Source organism: Cricetulus griseus, chromosome 4 (assembly GCF_003668045.3).
Source record: "Cricetulus griseus strain 17A/GY chromosome 4, alternate assembly CriGri-PICRH-1.0, whole genome shotgun sequence".
NCBI classification, from domain to species: domain Eukaryota; kingdom Metazoa; phylum Chordata; class Mammalia; order Rodentia; family Cricetidae; genus Cricetulus; species Cricetulus griseus.
In genome coordinates, this window is record NC_048597.1 from 170094491 (window position 1) to 170117545 (window position 23055).

The 23055-nt window shown below is 48.5% G+C and overlaps 1 protein-coding gene across 5 annotated transcripts in view; it reads right to left on the minus strand.

Moving 5' to 3' along the window:
• Cd276 (CD276 molecule) overlaps positions 1–23055 on the minus strand; it is a 66072-nt gene that overhangs the window by 17511 nt on the left and 25506 nt on the right. For 2 of the 5 annotated variants that reach the window (XM_027414909.2, XM_027414913.2), the window contains exons 6-8: positions 21895–21936; positions 20489–20524; positions 10–1833 (exon numbers count right to left, since the gene is read on the minus strand). In XM_027414909.2, coding sequence (XP_027270710.1) covers positions 1757–1833; positions 20489–20524; positions 21895–21936 — 155 coding nt within the window. In that variant the 3' untranslated portion in view covers positions 10–1756. Of the gene's footprint in view, positions 1–9; positions 1834–17559; positions 19191–20488; positions 20525–21894; positions 21937–23055 lie in introns of those variants that run through there. The other 3 variants (XM_027414910.2, XM_027414912.2, XM_027414911.2) reach the window with 2 other exon arrangements.

The window sequence follows — 23055 nt, forward strand, 5'->3', positions numbered from 1 at the left end:
GTGAAGAAGTTTTTTTTTTTTTTCAGTACACCTGAAAAAAAACACCCAAGGGAGGGAGGGTTTACTTTGGCTTGTGGTTTCACAGGATTCAGTCCATAGTTTCCACCTGAGGCAGAAAGACAGGGAGAGTGTCATGGAGCAGGGCTGCTCACCTCATGGCAGCTGGGGAGCAGAAACAGGAAGGGACCATATACAAGACACACCCTTGAAAAGCAACACACACACACACACACACACACACACACACACACACACACACACACACACATAGCAGCAGCAGCAGCAGCAGCAGCAGCAGCAGCAGCCTACTGCCTTCAATCAGGCCTCACTTCCAAGTTTCCAGCAGCTTCCAATAATGTCATCAGATAATGAGTCTGTCAGTGACTTGATCCGCTGGTTTAGTCACAGCCCTCATGCTTCAGTCACTTCTCAGTGATTGGAACCATCAGGTGTGGACCAAGCCTTCTTCTACACAGGAACCTTTTTTAGTACATTTGTTGTGGAAGCAAGCACAACACATGAACCTTTTGAGGGGACACATTGTATCCAAACTGTAATAAGCTAATAAGTGACCCAGGAGCTTGGGAAGAGTTACCAAACCCTGGTGAATGTCCTCCCAGAGTTATCAATCTAAGTTCAATCTCTGTTTCTTGTACGCTAAAATCTAGTGATGCCTGGCATCATGGCTAGGAAGAGGCCCATTTGCCCCAAGCCTCGGGGGTGTCAGGGGAAGTCACTGGTGAGGACAAGTGAGTCTGCTGAGTGTCATAAAGTGGGCCTGAGTGCCATAAAGGAGGCGATGGTTGTCATTGACCTGAAGTCCCAGAGGCACCTGAGGGAACATGGTCAGGAGGAACAAGGCAGACGATCAGCTTGGGAACTCCCACATGGCTCCAAGACTGTCCTCAGGGGTGCTCGGCCTGTGACACTGTAACAAGGGGGCCAGCTGAATTGTTTCCAAAGACTGAGAGTAGGACAACAGCCCCTGTCAATAGAGACTTTCCCTCCAGGCCTGGTATGAGCAAGAGTAGACCCCCAGACATGAAGTCTTAAGTGCCGACTCCACACATGCCCAAGGGGTTTAGCTTTGTCAGGAGGCCCGTCCCTCAGGCTTCCTGAAACACTTAAGAGCACCTGGTGCTCCCTGGAGCCTGGAAGCAGCATGAGGGTGGTGGTCTTCCTCTGCCTCATGGCAAGAGGACCCAAGAATTCCTGGAACCTAGACGCTCCTTGGTCAAGCTAACCATGCTAACTCTTCTTGCTCTCTGAGTATATCTCTGTCCCTCAGTCAGAGTTCACACACTAGAAGCCTGCATACCTGTTTTGCATCCTGCTGGTTTGTTTGTTTTTACAGACAGTTTTATACAAAAATTTAGATTTCCTGGGTGTGGGGGGGAATCAGTAGATGTGGCAACACTGGTGTGCCATTCTCACCCAAAATCAGTCAGCAGGAGTAGGTCATCAAGTCCCCTCTGGGTGAAGCAGACACTCACCAGTGTCCCTGCCCTGCCTGGAAACCCATTCACCGATGCTGGCACCCGTGGCCATGTGATTGTGATTCTCCTCCAAACGTTACCTTCACTGTGTGCTTCCTTTCTGCCCCTGCCATGTCTGAGCATCCCAGACACCCATGCTCCTCACTGTCCTGAAGTTTGTTTCCCATACCACAGCTGTCTTCCATGCTGGGTCACAGCCTCTGAGGGCAGGAAAAGTCAGTGAGCTTTTGGGAGCTTGACAGGTTCCCAGTGAACCCACATTAAATAAGCTCTCCTCTTGCCTTGACTCCAGCCCTCCATGCAGGATCATAAGGGTTTTCTGATTCTGGGAGACTTCCTGAAAAGAAAAAAATGTGATGCTGAGGCTTGAGGGGAATGGAGCACATGAGCCGTGTTGCCTGAATCGCCTGCCCTTTGAAGTAGGAATTTCAGAAGCCCACATCCAGTTTGGAGTTTTGATTGATTTTTTTCACTTTTTCCTTATTTGGCTTTTAAATTTTTTCTTTTAATTTCAGAGCATCATCTCAGGGCTGAGAAATGGTTTTTAATAATAATAATAATGTTGTTGTTGTTGTTGTTATTCCAATAATAACAAAAACTTCACTTCAAACCCTTGTAACTGCCATCCACTAGAATACCAGTCATGTAGATGACTCATTCCCCAAGCAATTGCCAGTCATCAGGGATTGGATGGGATGCAGTGAAGTGAATGGGAGCTGAATCAGTGTTTTGCCCCACGAGATGTCCGTTCTGAAGCTCCAGACAAGCAAAGGCTACTTAAATACACCCACATGGCATCCTTCTGCTAGTTAGACAGCATCCTTCTGCTAGTTAGATATGTTCACATAGCATCCTTCCACTAGTCTGATATGTCTACATGGCATCCTTCCACTATTAGATACACCCATACAGCAGCATCTTACCTCTCGTTAAATATGATCACATAGCATCCTTTCACTCTCATAATGCTGGTGGCCTGGGAGGCTTTTACCAAAGCTCTCTGAGTCACTTCACTGACCCTTTCCCCTTATGCCTTTGCCCCAACCCTATCAGAACTTCCTTTACTGGAAGTGTTAAGGGTCCTGTATGAATGACCATCAGCACAGTGCCCAGACGGGTGTCACCTAATGATGTCTCCAGGAGTTGGGAAGTTTAGGGATTCTAATGCCTGTAAAGATCCTTAGTCCCAACTCTAAGCTGATACTACTAGAACACCCCGGATGTGAGATCATTGTCCTCATACCAAATCTTTCTGCAGTCCTGGTGCCTTTGGCATCCTTGCACTACACATGGTGGTTGGGAGACTTCTAACAAGAAATAGAGAGGGAAGAGAGTTGTTTCTCTTGGCAAGTCTGTTGCTGTGATAAAATATTCTGGCAAAACAACTGAGAGGTGAAAGGGTGTATTTCAGCTTATGGTCACAGACCATTACTGTAGGGCAGATAGAGCAGGAACTCAAAACATCGAATCCACAGTCAGAGGAAGTATCCTTGCTCCTTTTTTTCTTGCTATGCACTCAACTAGCCCAACCTAGGAAATGGTGCCACCCACATTCAGGGTGGGTCTTCTTGCCTCAGTAAACAATAAAGACAATCCCCACACTGACATATAGGCCAACCTGATTGGGATAATTCCTCACTGAGACATCCCAGGAAAGTGTCACAAGTTGTGGCAACTTGGCAGCCTAAGTAACAATCACAGAGGGGTCTGTTGAAAAGGGCAGTACTCAACCTCAGACTGGTCCCAAGAGGACCATAATTACATCTTCCATCCCTAGACTTTGGATAAACTCATCCCAATTTTTCAGATGCAGAGAGCAAGTACTATGACAATTCAGGTCCAGCAGCCTCTACCCCAGATCATGTAGCTCACAATCACTGATTCCCCATGGCCAGAGTCAGAAGCTGCCTGTGGCCTGGACCATGAAGTAAGAAAGCTATAGACTCCATGTGACCCACTGCTAGACAGAGTCCCAGACCCTGGATCCAGACAGACCCTGAGTCTGAACCAAGCATCTGACTCTTGCTAACTCTGAGCCTGGCACTGGTTACTTAACCTCTTGGAGCTTTGATTTCTTAATGTCACAAGATCTATCTATCAGTAGCCCTGTGGAGTTACATACAAAGACCCTTGGAGGGACTTTCACCTCAAGAGCTCACACCTCCCTGCCATATTGGCCTTAGGAAATGTCCTGAGCTCAGGGCCCAGCAGAACATTCCTGTGGCTGCTGTCAGGGTCTGTAAGCTAAGCCCAGAGGGGGACAGTCGTCCCAGTACAGTGAAGGAAGGTTAGGCTGTGGCAGTCTCTCAGGACAGCTGAGCTTTGCTGATGATGGACTCCAGGGACTGTAACTAACTGTCTGTTGGAAAGGGTTCATTCTTCTGTAGGGGATCACACCTAGTATTGGATGGAACCTTTTCTTATCCCTGGAGGCTTTAGGAACTGGACAGAAACCTACTAGACTTGTTAGACAGGAGTCTGCATAGAGGTGGGTAGCCATAGCCCAAGTGATCCAAGCTGGAAGGGAAAGTAGGAACAATGGGACCCAGGATGCCAGGGATATCTCAAGCATCCACAACTCCAAACACTTTTGCTGACCCAGCTTTGTGAACATCTTACCCAACTCTCATAGTCACAAGGTCTAACTCTACCTGCAGCTTCCTCTGACATGAAAAATCCTACTGCCTCCGCCATGTGTCCCAGGGCCTGGCCAGTAGATGCCAGCACAGGCTTGGTTTACCCTACTGAGCAGGCACCCTTAGCCCCACCCACATTCACACCCCATTAGCCTGGGGCTGAGGTCCTGGAGGCCCTGAGGGTAAAAGGTCAGAGTGCATATCACCCAGGCTGCAAGTACGTCCTCTCCAATACTCATCCGGTTATTGGGGAGCTCTAACGCCCCATCCCAGTGGAAAGAGAAGCTGACTATTCTAGGAACTAACTTTCATTCCCTACCCTTCCTCACCCATGCTCCTCCTGCTTCTATTCCACCTTCATTTATCAAATGCTAAGCAAGTGTTGCCCAGTCATCCTTCACCTCCTAGAAGCTGACACTGTTTAAACTGTTGAAAGATGTGAGCTCGGGGCTGCAGACACAGCAATAGCAAAGGCAGCACTACATGAATCATTCTTTTGCCTGACAGTATCCCTCATCTGGGGTCATCAGGGGCCTTCTGGGATGGTGCCAAGGGTGGGATTCAGTGGAGGGTAAAGGCCAGGCTCAGTGTGGGACAGTCAGGACGAAGTGTATGGGAAGTTCAAGCTTAGTGTTTGGTGGGGTTAGAGCTTAGTGTATGACTAGGATCAGAAACTCAATGTGTGACCACATCAGTGCCAGAGTGAGAGGAGGATTGGGGGTCAGTGTGTGACCTGGATCAGGGCTCAGTGTGTGACTAGTGTCAGGGTCAGAGTGCGATCAGAATCAGAGCTCACTGCATAACTGCAGAGAGTTTAGTGTGTGGCAAAGGTCAGGGCTAAATCTTCTATCAGACTCAGCTCTCCCATTTCTATTTTAAATCATTTTTCACATACAAAATGCAAAACAGCTTGTTTCTGCCCTCCCTTCAAAAAAAATCCTATGGAAGAAAAGAATGAATGAATGTTCAATGGTCCCTTGTGGTCTTCGTTCTAGCATCTTGTGGATCACCATTACCTTCCATAACCTGGTCTCTGCTGGTCTCTGTTCTTCTCGCCACCTACATCATGTCGCCTTTTGTGCACAGCCTCTGAGCGGCTGACTGTTCCCAAAGTGACCAGCTGTTCTCGTGGGACTGCCCCTTGCCCCTCTGCTGTGATCTGTGGCAGTGTTAGAAGCTGAAACTAGAACAGTAACCAAAATGGGATCCTAACTCTGTCCCCATTAATCTCTTGCTAAGGGACTTTGGATAAACAGTTTAACCTGTCTTTACACAGGGGACTTGTTCAGCTGTGACTGGGTTGCTACAGGTCTCCACACTGGGCCCCTAGAGCAGTGTTTCTCAATCTTCCTAATGCTGTGCCCCTTTAGTACAGTTCCTCATGTTGTGGTGATACCCCAACCATAAAATTATTTTCATTGCAACCTCATAACTGTACTTTTGCTATGGTTATGAATCATAACATAAATATTTGATAGTAAGATATCTGATATGTGACCCTTGTGAAAGGGTCATTCAATCCCCAAAAGGAGTCTCTACCGACAGGATGAGAACCACTGCCCTAGATGGTCAAATGGTGTGGCTGGAAAGCTAAACATGAAAGCTCCCTTGCAGCTGAAATTCTGTGTGTGAATTGGGTTCAAGCAACTAGATGCAAAACAATGAAGTTTGAAAGGTGGAGCTGGAGACTATCCATGGCTACTTTGGGCTCCTTTCAGCCAGCAAACCTGACCTTGGAAATGAAGTAGTGTTTCTCTGTTGAGTCTTCAAATACCTGAGTGTGGGAAAGCAGGAGCAGCAGATCTCTGATGTTTGATCGGGCTTAAACTCTCTGTCTTCAGTCTTCCCAAGGCTGGGGATTGAGGTAGGTGCTACTATCCCTGGTTGGAAACATGTTCTGAGCATCTCACCTCCACCTTCCAAGTGCTGGGGTTGCATGTTTGACCATGCCTGGTGTGATGTGGTATTGGGGGACTGGCCCCAGAGCTTCGTGCACAGTAGGTACTCTACCAGCTGAGCTCCATCCCTACCCTGGAAGCATGTTCTTAAATGCAATGGTTCCAGTGATTCCTCCCACATATGCACACTCTTTTGGCTGCTATAACTACTCACCATGAACCCTCACAGCTCTGCAGACCAGAAGTTCAGAATACTTCTGCTGGGATAATGTCAAGATCTGATCAGAGGTATGTTCCTTCTGCATTTTTTTTTAAGTTTCTTTCACTTTAATGTTGAAGTGATTTTTAAAAAAAATCCATGTTCACACCTTTTCCAGGCTCTGGATGCTGCCTACATTCCTTGGCTAATGGCTTTTTCCTCCATCTTCAGCCCAGCTCTACTTTTAGTGCCTGCCTTCCTGCCTCCCTCTTCTAGGAATACTTAAGATGCTATTGGGCCCACACTGGATAATCCAGGCAATGTCTTAAGACTTTTCATCTACCCAGGCAGGCACCTCCAACCTTCTGACATCACAATATTGGCAATATTGCCATCTCATGAAGTTTGCATTCAAGAACCATATAACCGACTTACAAAAAATATTTCAAAACTACCTCGTAATGTTTTAAGAAAGTCTGTGATTCTTGGGTTGGCCACATTCATAGCCATTTGGGGGTACAATAAAATTGTGTTGCAGGATGGATAAACTTTATTTTCTTTTTCCCTATAAAGTGGCTCCACAGGCTTTAAGACTTCCACCATGGATGCCTTTGGGGGCTGGTATGCAACATACTACATCACCAAGGTAGCAGTCTTCTAACTGGTCTGTTCTGTGGTATTCTGTGCTCTGAAAGGTGTTGCTGGAGACCCAGCATCAAACTCCTTAAGATCTAAAACTCTTGGCTGGAGAGATGGCTCAGAGGCTAAGAGCACTGGCTACTCTTCCTGAGGTCCTGAGTTCAAATCCCAGAAACCACAACCATCTATAATGAGATCTGGTTCCCTCTTTAAGTGTGCAGACATACATGCAGTTGAAACACTGTACATAAATAAATAAATAAATAAATAAATAAATAAATAAATATTTTAAAAATCTAACAATCTTCCTTTCCTTTCTTAGTTCCTCCTCCTCTTCCTCTTCCACCTTCTTCTTTGGGGAGAACAGGGTCTCATTTAGCCCAGGCTGGCCTCAAACCTGCTATGTAGCCAAAAGTGAGCATAAGCTTCTGATCCTCCTGTCTTCACCTGCCAAGTGCTGGAGCCACCTTCTCAGAATTTGAACCCAGAGCTTTGTGCATGGCAGACAAGCCCTCTACCAGCCAAGCTATATATTTAATCTCCTCCTAGACTTTTGAAAGCATCCAATACCCTAAAGTCCATTTTATTTTAAATCCAATAGCTTCTATTCACTTCACCCAACTATGACTGACACGACAAGAGGCCTTCAACACTCAAATAAAATATTGCCATGTCCAGAAAGTCTCCCTTAATTCTTTGTTCCTACCTGCAGGGCCCATCCTTGATCAAATTAGTATAACTATTTAGTTAATCTACTGGTTCATGGCTTATCCTCTACAATAGCTTAGAACCTGACATAAAGGAAGGCTGTGTGGAGAAATTAGATGGGAGAGGCAATAGTGTAGAGCAAGTTATCTTTGGCTGAGTATGAAGCTCTTGGTGAAGTAGAAGCAGGGGATTAGCCTGGAATAGGAAAGCCATCTCAGCCTCACCAACTACCCCCAAGGCTGGACACATGCCAAATCATGTGTTCTTCAGCTTCTAGGCTTTACCCAAAATGTAGAAACAGCATATGACAGACCCTAATACACAGAAGATTGTCAGAGGTTAAATCAAGTAAATAACCAATCTGCAGAAGGTTGACTTTCTTCTTTAATGTGTGTATGTGTGCATGTGCGGTGTGTGTGTGTGTGTGTGTGTGTGTGTGTGTGTGTATGAACATGTGAAGGCCAGAGGACAACTTCAGGTTTCATCTTCAGAAATGCTGTCTACCTCCATTGAAATAGGGTCACTAAGTGGCCTGGAAGTCACCAATTAGATTAGGCTAGCTAATCAGAGAGCCCCAGGGATCCACCTGTCTCTGCTTCTCCAGCACTGAGATTACAACTATAAACCAACACACCTCATGTAAGTCCTCATACTTGGAAGGCAAGAACATTACCAAATAAGCTGTCTCCCTAGCCCCAGGATAAACATCTTTTGATTGAGGGCAGGAGAAGAAACTGATAAGAAGATATTCTTAGTCTCTTACATCACAGTATGCCCTGAATGTAAGTCAATTGAAACAAGCTAAGTGTGTAACCCCAGAACCCAGAAGGACACCCTCAAGTCTGGGTATAAACAGAACAAAACTGCTCCCAAAGTATATTGGATGGAGCTGGGGAGACAGTTCAATAGGTGAAATGCTTGTCTTGCAAGCATAAGGACTTGAGTTAAGATTTCCCTGAACCCATGGACTCTCTGCTGAGGAAGTTGAGGCAGGAGGATTCCTGGGCTTCACTGGCCAGCCAGCATAGTCCTCTAGGTGAACCCAGGCTATTGAGAGACACTGTGTCAGAAAAGGTGGGCAACACTCAAGGAATAACAGCCTCCCCATGCGCACATGCGGACACACACACACACACACACACACACACACACACACACGGACACACACACGGACACGGACACGGACACGGACACGGACACGGACACACATATACACATGGACACCCACAACCACACATCTAAGTGTACACTCACAGAACTGTCAGATGTACTCAGGAAAGTGAAGAAACTTTGTCACTTTAGATAATATGGGTAACTAGATGGCAGCCAAACCTCTCTCAAAGGTCACCTCCTCTGACAGTCAAGCACTGACAGAAAACCCCAAATCAGAAAACCTGAAGGTCTTGCTCATGTACACTGTGACATCAGGCAGACCTCTGCCTTCCTTAGGCCTCAGTATTCCTCTATCCATCTAACGGGACTAGGAAGATCTGTCCTTGTGAGCTTTGGAAAGTGGGGAAAGAATGGTGCATGGTGACAGATGAAGGTCAAGGGAGTGGGTGATAGAACCAGAGTCGGGGACAGAAAAGGGGCTCTGGCTGGGGAGGGAGAGGGGAGGTGTGAGGTGTCAGTAACTAGGTCCCAGCAGATGGGCCTGGGCATGAGCTTGGAAGACCCACCCTCCTCCTTCCCAATGCTCAGTACACTTCAAATTAATAATTAAAATGCTTCCTGTCGGATTCCAGCCTGACACGTAATTAGAGCAGCTCTGGGCTTCAGGCGACAGGGTTGAAAACAGCTCTCATCAGAAAGGGACTTTCCTGAGGACCAGGAAGGTGAGGCTGGAGCCCTCATCCCCAGACTCCTCATCAGGGCCTCCATTCTGTCTACATAGGGATGAACTTTTCCCTCTGGCTGGGGAGAGGCGATGCACCTTGATGTTTCTACCTGTCCCTGGAGGTCGGATGAGATGCCATCCTAGATGGATCTGAAAGTGAAGTTTCAGGGCACCTAGGAACTGCACAGAGCTTCCAAAGGCCAGAGAGTCACATTTGTGAGCATGTGCAGACCCCAGCCAACACCACAACCCATACACAGGAGTTGCTATTTTGACTCTTCTGGCCAGGGCTACTGGAGGTAGCTGAGTCCAGCTACCAACTCTTCAGGATTAAGACCACCCCGGGCCCCTCCCCACCAAGCCACAGCACCCACTACTTCCTTCTAGAATACAGTCTTTCTCTAGTCCTACCCACCAAAGCTGTGGGTTCCAACCTCTCTCAACCCCCAAGGATCATAGCCAGGACTTGCTGTCCATGGTTCTAAAATCCAGTCTTCAGTTCTTGCAGAAGTCTGGTGTGTCTCCCCACTCCCTCAACTGCTTGCTCCAGAGTCTAGTTCTTGAGTCACACTGTCACACTCCAGGCCTGGACTCCTGTCCCCACTGCCTGGCTGGGTAATGGAGAGACCTGAGTGCCGACCACACAGGACTTTACGAAATGGGGCCACCTTCTAGAGCTGAATTATGGAAGGGAGTCCGTGCTCAAACTACCTATTAGAAGGAAATCATTTTAAAGCAATGTTGTGTTACTTCATTGAAGTTGCCTTCATAAATATTTCAGAGGTGTTTATTAAGAAAACCACAGGAGCGGAGAGGAGGTTGGTGAGGCTGGGAGGAGAAGTAGCTGATGGGATTTCAACTGTTGCTTGTCACCACCACCAAATGACATGTTTACTCCCTTAGAGGAACTGGCCCTGGGGGCTGCCAAGAGAGAAAAACCCTATTTTCAGGGGGCATTGGCAGCTCAGACATCCCTGTTCTCATTCTTTGGAAGCATAGAGCAGAGTCCCAAGGACACAGTATTGAGCTGGGGCAGGCACCTCCTGTGTCATTCTCTCACTCTTGTCTCCAGTGACAGGACAATTCTACCCTTCCTCAGAGCTGAACCACACAGTAGAGAAGAGCCTGGGGTGGTCCTTCCACAGCAGGATGATGTTCCCAGAATTTTTAATGCTGCCCTTTGTCCTTCTCTCTCACATTCCTACCCAGTGCACACATCTATCCAAGACCATCACATGAACCAGGAGCAGCAGAGTAGCCTCATAGGCCAGAGCCATCCCTAGAAGGCCCTCAACCCAGGGCCTGCCTCATTCCATACACAGGCACGGAGGATCCTGCCTGGGGTCTGGAGAGGTCAGTAGCCTGCAGCCCATCTTTCTCCTTGGAGGGGTGACAGGAATGGAGAGGTCCAAAGGCCATCTTTGACATGCTCCTCTCCTCAGGAAAGCTGACTCTTCCCCAAGGCAGAGCCAACAAGGCAATTACACTCTGAGTGTGTAGAATCGATCTGTAGGTCAAGAAATGACATTGATTCCTGGCACTGATTCTCACGGGGTCATGGCCATTTCTCTCAGGTGCTAAGACCTCTGTCTCCTTTGGCTGAGCAGTGGGCTTTCTGCTCTACCCCGCTACTCTTCAACTCTCTCTATATGACCACGCATGTTACCTCTATCAAGTTCTGGTAAACCACCTTCTTGTCCTGGCTTTGCTTGACACTATCAGGGCAGACCTGCCCATTCATACTGTAATGTCCAGGTCATGTGGCCCCATGAAGGCTCTGCCCATTTCAGTCATTTGGGAAGAGGGGTGCTGTTGACCCCATTTTCCAGCTGCAGGCTACAAGGACACAGAACAATCAGTACTCAGCTCCCCAGGAATAGCACCGGTAGCTGATCCCATCACAGGTAGTGGGAGTGGGCCATTAGCCTTTGGGTTCCTTCTTTAGTAAACAATAATAATAATAATAAAAAGAATTACTTGCAATTACCATATCAATTATTTCTGGGTAAATAGGGGCTTCTAAAAGATTTCTCAAGTAGCTTATTCCTTTAAGTAGGTTAAGGGCCCTTCGGTAGTCTCATTTGCATTATTCATTTGCTGGGAAATCTTTTTTTTTTTTTCATGGAGATTGCAGAAGTAAACTCCAGCCACAGTCAATCGGTTCAGAGAACTGAATTAATTCGGTCTGGGTCCATCTGGAGAATGGTGGAACTGGGGGGGTGGTACACAGTCTAGACCAGCTGCTGGGAAAACAATAGGCAGCCCTTTGTGTGGCTGGGAAACCCTAGTGCAGAGATGGGGTGGGAAGGATGAAAGGAGAGTATAGGATAAGAACAAGCTGAGAAGGGAGTGCAGGTGCTGGAGGAGGGGGAGCCTGGGTGAATGCTGAGAGACACAATTCTATGAATAAGAGACTTATGAATATGAGTCAGGCTGCTTCAGCCACTCTATCCTCTTGTCCTTCATGGTCCACCCCTCCATTCTCTCAGTATTGTCCCCCAAATGGAATGGAATGTGATCTCTCTATATATACTCCTCCAATGTCTGATGTGCTTAACCCAGGCCACTAGCACACTCTCCTGCTAGGCTGACCCAGATCTTCCTGGACAGAGCCCACAGGACATGCAAGAACAGAAAGCAGACACTAAGGAAATCCGCACTCTGCATGCCTCCCAGGTCACTAAGGAGGCTGAAGCACTTCTACAACCTGTCAGCAGTGACAAGGACCTTGAGGCTGTTGCAAAAACCATAGGATCATGGGACTAGAGAGATATCTGAGCCATTAAGAGCACAGGCTGCTCTTTCAGAAGACTGAGTTCAATTCCCACCACCATCTCTCTTCTGGACTATGTGGGCATCAGGCACAAAAGTGGTACACAGACATACATGCCAGAAGAACAAGAAATAGTACATCCACCAGGCTGGGGAGATGGTTCAATGGGTAAAGTACTTGTTGTATGCCTATAACCCCAGCACTGGGAGAGGCAGAAACAAGCAGCTCCCAGAAGCTTGCAGTCTACCTCAAAAGAGCAAGCTCCAGGTTCAATGAGAGATCCTGCCTCAAAAATAAGGTGGAGAAACAATTAACAAAAATATCCTGAAACCAATCTTTGCCACTTGTGCATGCATGGCTAAACACACCTACATGCACATAAGTACATACATACATACATACACACACACACACACACACACACACACACACACACACACACAAGTGCATTATTTCATTTGCAGCAATTCCACTGCATTATCTTAGCAAATAAGGCTTTTCAAACATGTAGGCCTCTCCTTCTTACCTCCAACACAAGACTTTCATGGGGGGGGGGGGAATATAACAACACAAGGCCCTGATGTAAACAGGCCACACACCTGGCCCTGGGAGCATGCTGACTTTGAACCATGAGCCTTGGTGGCAAGTCTGGAGCCTGAGGAGGAACTAGAAGCCAGAGGCCTGCAGGAGGTTGAAGGGATACAGGCCAATTGCAGGAGTGAGGGACAAGGAAGAAGAGACGCTAAGCTCAGTCACTCTGGCTAGTGTGGGTTTATAGTATAGTGGGAACCCCAGGATACTCTGGATAGGAGCACCTCTGAGATAAGGGCCAGGAGGAGAGAGAAGGTTATTTCCCTAATAGTGTGACCCAGGCTCACAGACTGACGGTTGCTTGCAAGAGGAAGACAGATGGTTCCTCCCCACACTGAGTACACAGTGCTGGAGGGAGGAGGGAGCCAGAATCAGCCATGTGACTGTGCACATCTGGAGACCCAGAGGGGGTGACAAGAGAGACACAAAGGGAGAAAGTGGAACTGGGAAGGAGACCCCCATTTGCTGTCAGAAAGCTGAAGAGACTTTGGCCACCACACATGGCACCACATCCTCTTCTCTCTAGGGCCTGGATGTGTGATCAGACTGGTGACAGGAACATGGGGTCTCTGCTAACTTCCTGGATCCCACAACGCATTTGACCACTTCCTCTGGCCTTCCTTACTTCCGTTTCCTGAGCTTCTGGCTACTGGAAAACAAGGATCCCTTGGTCAGCTACAGTGACAACAGAGCAGCTAGCTTGCCTTGGTGCCTCCTCTCAAAGCTCTCTACTCAGAATTCTGTTTTGCATTAACTTGAAAAGTCTGGTTAGAGCCTCTGGAGAACATGCATCAGATATTCAATAATGACCTCAACCAATTGCATCAGAACTTCTGGGGAAGGAGCCCAAACACCAGTATTATTTTAAAAACTCCCTAAGTGATCTTAATGTGCAGCCAGAATCTACAGGACTAAATGGAGCCTGGGGCTTTGTCACTGGGAGCATAGTGTACAGCAGGATCAAGGAGGTTAATCTATTATGAGTGGACACTGTATGATCTCAGCCAGGGCCTTAATCTGGAAAGGACAACAATGAAAAATGTTCTGAGGAGGGCAAAGGGAAGTGGGGGGATGGGGATGGTTTGCAGCACAGATGCTTGGGGAAGGCAGGAGGCAAAGGTCATAGACCTTCAATCTAAGGGTTGGGGTCTGTCTACCCCACAGAGACCTAGATGTTTCCCTGCTCCAAAAAAAGGCCCTGTCTCATTAGTAATGAAATAATGTCATCATAATAACCTGGAGCAGGTGAAGCCAAATGGCAGGTTATAAATGCCCTGGGATTTGGTATAGGCAGAAGATTGCACTGCCCCAAGGCACCTGAATTCAAGATGCTGATGGGCCTTCCATCAACTATGGCCACCAGTTCAGCATCAAATCTCAGTATGACATACCTAGACCACAGGTCTGCATCCACAGAGCCAGTGGGTGGGTAGATATATTTGCCCAGGTTCAAGAGCCCAAAAATGTACACAGCTCCCAGGGAAATGCTGAAGAATCCAGAGGGATAAGACATAGAGGTGGCCACAAGTCCTGGCCACTGCTGATTGGGGCTCCATCCCTTAGAGTCCTTGAGAGCCCAGCTGGAGCAAGGATTCTCAGCACCGTTCTTTCCCTTTCTAGGATCTATTTTGCTATTGACCCTGAAATCTCCTCTTGCATGGGCTCAGCTAAAAAGACAGCTCAAACAGCTGGCAACTCCACCCGCATTCCACATGAATTCAGAGAGCTAGGGATGTAGCTTAATTGACAGAATGTTTGTGTAGCATGCATGGAGCCCTGGGTTCTAGTCCCAGCACTGTATGGAGTAGGCACAATGGTGCATGCTATACTGCCAGCACTTGGAGAGTAGAGGCAAGATCAGATGTTTGAGGTCATCCTTGGCTATATAGTGAACTTGAGGCCAATCTGGGATACAAATTGTTCTGCCCCTGTAATACTAATAAAAAAAGGTGCCTTGAAATCCCACTTGCAGAACCTCATAGTACGGAAGCCTGTATTAGTTGTGTCCAAAGTAAGGAACTGACAAGACACTTCTAGAACAGGCACTATGAGCTACCACCTCTCCACTTACAAGGAATGAAGGAAGTCTTTGCTAGAAGCTAGATATAAAATAGCATCACTTAGTATTCAGCTACTAAGTTCAAGAAGCAGGGCTAATCTACCCAGAAAGTAGCCAGATGGTACTCCTGGGTGGGGCTGTTGCCTGCGGAAGGACATAAGGAAACTTTGTGGGGATCCAACATTGTTCTAGATCTTGATCAAAGTAACAGTGACACTTGTGTAAAAATTCATGAACCCACATACTGAGTAGTAGCAAGAGTTAGATGCTAGATGTGTCCAATATCAGTGGAAAGAGTAAAGAGGAAGAAAAGACTTGAGAAATGGTAAAGAGAGTCAGACAATGTTGCAGAGTAATGTTCTCAGATGTATGCCATCATTCTTACAACTGCATCACCTGGAGAAAAGTCTGGAAGAAAAGCAAACCATTTGTCCAGGTGGAGGACAATGGGAAAACAGTCCAGTCTCTACCTCTGCGTTTGCATGTGTGCCTACCAGCACTCTAGTGCTCCTACCAGGTACCCCCAGCCTGGCTCCTGCTTCTCTAGAGTCCCTTGAGGAGTTTTGGCTTCTCAGGACAACATTGGCTTCATGGTGTAGCTTAAGATTTGGCTTCACTGGCTGGAGACATGGCTCAGTGGGTAGAGTGCCATACAAGAGTAAAGTCCCCAAAACCCTTGCAAAAGGTGGCTTGCCTATAATCTCCCTGGGGCAAAAGTCCTAGAAAGACTAGCTGAAAAGTTGAGTCTTTTCCAGCATGACCCTGCCTCAGTATATGAGGTGGAGAGTGATGAAGAAAGATGTCAACCTCAGGCCTCCACATGTAAGTGCACACAGGTGTGAACATGCATACACACCCATGAGACGAGCTTTGGCATCTGGAGCTCTAGAAATTGCTTAGCTCTTAATGGCCTAGTGTCTCTGCTCATGGGTTCCCAGGTTCCCATTCAGTATCCACACCCTGGAACTAAACAAGGCCAGTTGCTGCTCTGGGAAAAGCCCACCCCCACCCCAAGCCATCATTCAACTCTACATGCAGGCAGAACCATCTGTAACAAGCCATCAGGAGAGACAGGGGCCCTAGCCACACCATTCTGACTCTTCTTGTTCCCTCCCCATGAGTGACTGAGTGGCTAGATTCACTAATTGGTCTTCATAGGCCAGGTTACAAATGGTGCTAGGGGCGAATTCCGGTCACACCTCCAACCAGGCAAATGAACCCTTGCTCTGTCCTCTCTTTAATATGAATGTGACACCTGCAGGCTACAGCTTGTCGCACTGTGAGAATTATTTCTCCATTAAAATGCAGGAATTGGAGCTTTGCCCAGGAAGGGCAGCTAAAAATACTGCTCTCCAAGGCACTTGTCATTAGGGGACTCGGTGGCCACTTTTCTCACCCTTCAGCTTCCAGGCCAGTCCCACACCCGCTGGGTCACTTCTCAAGCACTGGATATTGTCATGTCTGATCCTCACCTCAGCCTGACAGGAAGAACAGACACTAGTTATCTCTCTTATGCAGGTGGGAAAACAGGTGCAGACTGATGGCCCAGGGTCACTGCACATCCCACAAAGTCAGCCATAGTGTGTCACTGACTGCAGGGCAGGAAAACCTCAGGATGTTTTCTCTATCCATGTCACCTGAACCTCAAAACAGACCTCCGAAGCTGTTGTCCAGCCCTGGGTGGGGACTGAGGTCCAGGGAGGGGAACATAATGTACAAGGGCACTGAGGGTCGGGGGAGACAGAGCTTTTAGATTCCAAAACCCACCTAGAGCACCAAGTGTAAGACATCACGCAAGGCAAATCTTTTTGTTACTGGAACCTTCAATTTTATAACCCCCCAGTTTGGGTTGTTACTGTCTTGAGGCAGGATCGCACATAGCCCAGGCTGGTCTCAAACTCAGTATGTAGGTCAGATGACCTTGAACTCTGGTCTTCCTGCCTCCAACTTCTGAGTGCTAAGAATATAAATGTGCACCATCATGTCCCATTTACACAGTGCAAAGGATCAAGACCCGAGCTTTGTACCTGTTAGACAAAGCACTCTACCAACTGAGCTACATCCCCAGCTCCAAATCATCCAGTTTGTAAAGCATGTCACATGCTTTTCATAGAGGACTTTTCACCCCTATTCAATAAGGAAACCATCAGTGATCTGAGGTATGAGGGATATGGTCATATTAGTTGCAGAGCCAGAGTAAAAGCTCGGTAGCTGGAGCCCCACTGCAGTCCAGCCTCCTGTCCACAGCTTGGGATGCTGTGACAGGGTTTAGTGCTGAAGCCATTTCCCAAGGAAACAGGATGCAGGAATTTTGCATGATCCCCTATCCTGGTTCTCTGGAAATCTGTTTGTTCTCCGAGTTCACTATCCTCTCCGGCTTCCTAAGTGGAAGGTCTCCAGAAGTGCACCAAAGGTCAATGTCCTGCTCAGCGTCACAAAGCAGAGCCAGGTCCTGGTCTATTCCCCCATTCTACTGGGTCATCCAGGAATAGCGTGCACGTTAATTCCTCTAGTATCTGCTTCCTTCTGCCTCTCTGCCTGTTTGGGTTTGTTTGTTTGTTTTTCTCCTCATCTTGACAGAAACTTGAGAAGAGGGAACCACAGTGGAGAAAATGCCTTCACGGTGAAGCAGGTAGCCCTACCCCAGCCTGAAATGCCCAGGACAGATTCTTTCCTTCTAGCACCAAGTCATCCCACTGTTTCACAGACATCACAAGCAGGAAACTATTGAAAGACAAAGGCATTTATTTCTCCCCAAATATACCCAGTTTACAGAGTCCCATGTTTCGTTTTTGTTTTGCCTTTTAAGATGGTTTTTCTGTGTCGCCCCAGTTGTACTGGGACTCACTCTGTCCTGCCTTTGCCTCCCAAGTGCTGGGAAATAAAGGTATGCACCACCACACCTGGCCAGAGTCCATGTTTAAATTATCCTCACATTCTCTAGCACTGGGGTGGGGGAGATGCCTTCAGGGGGACATCAGAAGTTCTGCTCTGCCAGCATCCGGGCTGTCAGAGACAAGCCAGGTACAAGCCCCAGCTCCAGAATAGCACCATGGTAAGAAGCAGTCCTTTCTTGTCCTCAGGCCCTCTTGGCCTGCCCCAGGCTCCAACTGTTGAGATCCCAATATGTCATAGGTTGCTGCCCCTATCCAGGTCTGCATGGCTGTGGCCACCTGCCTTCCAGTCCACATCTAGAAAGATTCTAGAAAACACCCAGTTCTCCATGTATGGTAAAGGACTGTGCTTTCTCTAGGTTTCTTCCCCTACCCCAGGTCAGGGCTAGTGTGGGCTGAGGATGAGGTATCCAGAAACTGTGAGCACAGATGGCTACAGTAGGAAGCAAGGCCATTTCCCAGCTGGAAAGTGAGTTCTAGAGGGAAGGGACTCTGGTTTTCCTGCAGGACCTTGGCACCCAGCACAGTGCTGACTCCTGTGGTTGCTCTACAGACTACAGATGTTAGTTTACTAAGAAAGTAAAAGTAACAAAGATTCCAAACATGGGAAAGCACAGGGATGAAGGCTGACCCCCTGAGGGCCCTGAGAACCAGGGAAACTAGTACCTGCTTCCTGTGGGGGGAATGGGCACAGCCCAGGGCAGCCAGAGGAGATCATGCAATACAAGTCTGCACGCGTTCCAGCACGTGCAGCTGCCGGTATCAATGTACATGTGTGTGTGTGTGGATGGGGAGTGTGCCCCATCACACTTAGCCAGGGAGGGAGACAACCAAAGCCAAGCCAAAGGTAGGGGAGTCGGGATGAAGACTTGGGAGATGCTGAAGAGACGGGATCCACACTCGTCAGAACAAAGGTTGAGAAGTGGTAACATAGATGTATCAGGGCCATGAGAAAAGCCAAGAGGCGATTGTGCAGCTAGCTTCAGATACATAAGGCAGGGTTCTTCTGAATAGTTATGTGTCTTGGTGAACAACAGTTACATGGTCTGCGTGGCTTTGGAGAAGCAAGAAGGTGGGGCAATTTGCATATGCCCATAAGAAATAAGGCTGAAGGAAGAAGGTTCATGTGTAATGTCACTGGAGAAACAAGGCTACTGGATGACTCTGGAGGAACACTGAGGTGGATCGGTCTGTGTGTCATGTCCATATAAGGCCGCAGGATGGTTCCTGTATCGTGTCAGTGGAAAAATAAGGCTGCAGGATGATGGGAATTAAGTCCATCAGAGAAATAAGGCTGAGGGTGGCCTATGTACCACTTCCTTTGAAGAATGGGTAGACCAGCATAGCAGAACCCATTTGTTGGGGGTAGGGCTCACATTGAGGCTCAACACAGGTGGGGTGTGGGCCCCCCCACCTGGGAAAGGCAGCAGCTCCCAGTCAGGCTATTTCTTGTCCATCATCTGCATTTCATGGTAGGATGAAAGGAAAAGGGGGGAAATGCATTAGAAGCTGGAAATTCTACTCCTGGGGAAACATCCATCCAAAGTCACATATCCAGGTTGGGAGTATGCACCCCTAGCCACTACCCTGTAGGCTAGTATGTGCACGGGACAGATAGAATACAGAGTGTGTCTTCTTACACTGCTACACTGGAGGCCAGTGCGTACACAGGAGCCAGGTGGACGAGTCACCCCACACACTCCTACTGGCCTGCTTGGTCCATCTGACTCACCCTTCAAGGCCTGGCCCAATTCCCTCCTCTGGCCGGATGCCTCTTCCCATCCTAATGACCTGGAGAGTCATGTTGCAGGGAACCTTCTCCCTCTGACTTTGCCTCCCTATTGAAGAACATCCAAATGTGACACCCCTGGCCCTGCTCCACATCTCAGCTTGCACCAGCAGTTTAAAAGGCCTTGGACAGTATGGTCCTGCTCTTCTCCCTTCCTTTGGGTACTGCTTGTGTTCTTGGGAAAGGAGCTGTCATACCTCTGTAGGCATCCAACTTGGACACAGACTAGGGCCAGGGTGCCTTCCTGGGGAGCAGGGAAGCCCATTGCTTCACCTACGGGGGCTACTCTGGAAAGCAACTCTCTTCAGACTCAACTGACATTCTCATCAGCAGGGCTTCACTCTTCTGTGCTCGCTGCTTCCTGACGACAGGGAGGAGACCTCTCTCACTTTCTATGCTTCCTGATAAGCCTGCGGATGTGAGTAATAACGACTGCTGTACTGACTAGCTGCCTCCTATGCACCAGAGACGTGGCTGCCCAGATGAAAGCTACATTTCTAGCCTCACCTGAGAAACAGGTCACATGACTAGGTTCTGCCCAATGGGATGTATCTAAAGTGACAGGAGCTATTTTTGGCCAAGCCCTAGAAAGATGTTCCCTGCCCTCCTTCTCATCCCTTGCCTCTGGAGGGGCATGGCAGCCACAGCAACCCCTTGGACCCAGGGATGGAAGCTTCATATTGCAGGGGGACAGAATCCAGGCCCCAGGCTACCTGCAGCTTTCAGACTATCAGACAGGAGAGACAGAAATGACCGGTGCAGGTAACCCTGTGTCGGACATCTGAGTCCTATTGGAGCAGCTGAGACCTGGGTTGCTCCACCCTCCACCATCTCACCAGGAGGTGAGCGGATGCTGCTCTTCTGGGAAGGAAGCACAGGTCAGTAGCAGAAGGGTGATGATGGCCACCACAGTCTCCTACACAGACATGAAAACACATACACATTCCATTTCGGGCAATACATCTTTACCTTCTTTGTTTTCAGAGTGTTTCAGAGGCCGCAGAGCTGAAAAAAAGGAAGGAGCACGTGATAAGAGAAGAACCTTAGGGAGGCAAACAGAGGAAGAAGGAAGGGTGAGGATGCAGAAGGAATGGGCAGGGATGGGCAGGCCGGGGGCGCCATCACCGTGTCAGGGGAGGAACCCTGGAGAGTTATCCCAAGCCTCAGTTCACAAGTCCCACCTCTACCATCTCTGAATAAGCCCTCCCTCTCTGAATCTCGGTTTCCTACTACTACAGAATGGGGACAGGCACCTGTCCCCAGACAATCTGGGAGTGGCAGCACACAGAGCCCAGACCATAGGTGAAACGAGGATCAAGGGAGGCTGGCATGGTTGCAGGTGCCTCCAGAGGCCCAGGATCATGTGACCTAGAGACCTAGAGAGCTGTTCTCATGCCTGATTGTTTACCATATGGAGGAAACAGGCCAAAGAGACAGTCTCTAGGCCATCTTCTCCCCGCTCTGCCCCACCCTGCCAACATCTGCCTCTGAACATAAGAAATGAGCCCTGATCCCAGGCCCATCTCCATGCCTGCCACACAGGCACCAACAGGTAGAGAATTAATTGGCATGATTTATAGCAGTCCCCAGGCATCACTCCTGCCCTTCCTTCTATGGGGGCAGAGAGGGAACTGGTGTCAACCGGAATAGTCTAAGATGGCTCATGGGAAACCTGCCTTTCTCAGCCTCATCACTCCTGACCCTGCAGCTTTGGGGCACCAGGACCTCAGCACCACCCTAAGACCAGATCTTAGCCCTAGACCCTCTGCTAAGCACAAGTTGGCTCTTCTAGGCTCTGAAGAATACTTCAGAACAGCTCTCAGGTGCTATTAGAACAGGGCCAAGATGGTATTTTACAGGTGAGACATGGAAGCCCAGAGGAGCAAAGCACCTCACCCATCTTGCACAGCCTCTAAGAACAGCACTGTCCACAGTTCTTTGCTTCATCACCATAGGGCACCACTGTAAGCTCCTAGCCAGACACTCTAGCCATGGTACTGTCTTCTCTATAGACTATCTCATTTAAGCCAACCCAGAAAAGCCTAGAGACCTGTTCTCATGCCTGTTTGTTTGTTTGTTTGTTTTACATATGGAGGAAACAGGCCAAAGAGACAGTTATTTGTTGAAGGCTCCTTTGTTTATGAGACTGCCTCCTCTCTCCTGAAGCCCTCCTCCCACCCCCTGGGAAGCTCTCAGTTGGTGCAGTCCTGATGGATGGGTTAGGGTAGATAGGAGACTCCTGTGGTAGTCCAGTGTTCTGCCTCCACACTTCCCTGGGTTGGGGGCTCCATCAGAAGGTACTCCATTCAAACCTCAGAGCATGAAGTCCTGTCTCCTGTCCCTGATGCCTCCCCAGTTAGGAGGGCCAGACTCACCTGTCTTGGATCCTTCTCCATCCCCATCCTGGTCCTCAGCGCCTAGAAGGGTGAATAACAAACTTTCTCAGTGCTCTCATTCCCACACTTCCACACTTGACTGAGCAAATTTGACTTCTGGTCTGAATTCTGAATTAAGGATTGCAGCTTGAGACCAGAGCAGAGCCAAGCCTGGGATAGAATGGGAGGCCCCAGCGGGAAGCCAGCATTCATCTGGCCAGGGACTACTTATCTAGCTTTTTACCCATGCAGCCTATCAGCACTTCACCCACAACCCACATCTGCACCCCACTTCTTTTATTTCTCTATGTGTGTGCGTATAGTGTGTGTGTGTGTGTGTGCGTATAGTGTGTGTGTGTGTGTGTGTGTGTGTGGTGTGAGTATGTGCATGTGTGTGTATGGTGTGGGTATGTGCACGTGTGTGTGTGCATGTGTGTGTGTGTGGTGTGGGTATGTGCATGTATGTGTGGTATGGGTATGTGCATGTGGGTGTGGTGTGGGTATGTGCGTGTGTGTGTGTGGTGTGGGTATGTGCATGTGTGTGTATGGTGTGGGTATGTGCACGTGTGTGTGGTGTGGGTATGTGCGTGTGTGTGTGTGGTGTGGGTATGTGCATGTGTGTGTGGTGTGGGTATGTGCGTGTGTGTGTGTGTGTGTGTGTGCATACACATAAGTCATAAGTTGGCAACAGTTACCTTCCTCAATCACTCTCCACATTATTTTTTGAGTCGGGGTTCCTCACTGAACATGGAGCTCACTGATTCAGCTGGACTGGCTGCCCAGTGAACGTCAGGGACCTTCCTGTTCCTCTAACCCATGTTACAGAAGCAAGCTGCCATGCCAGACTTATGTGGGTGCTGGGAACCCAAACTCTCGTCCTCATGCTTGCACAGCAGGCACAAAGCAGACAGCCTTACATACCACCACCTTTGTGACACATCACTCTTGTTTACAGTCATCTGCCATGCTCATGTACCGACAGGCATGTTTACACTGATTCACAGAGGACAGTCAGCCACGAGGTATCAGGCTAGGACCCTCTGTGTACCTCCTTCCCATTCATTCTGTCTCAGACACAGCAACTACTATGTTTGAATGTCTGCTCCCTCCCTTGATACAAATGGTATCAAGGGATGGGGCTTCTGGGCCGGAGAGATGGCT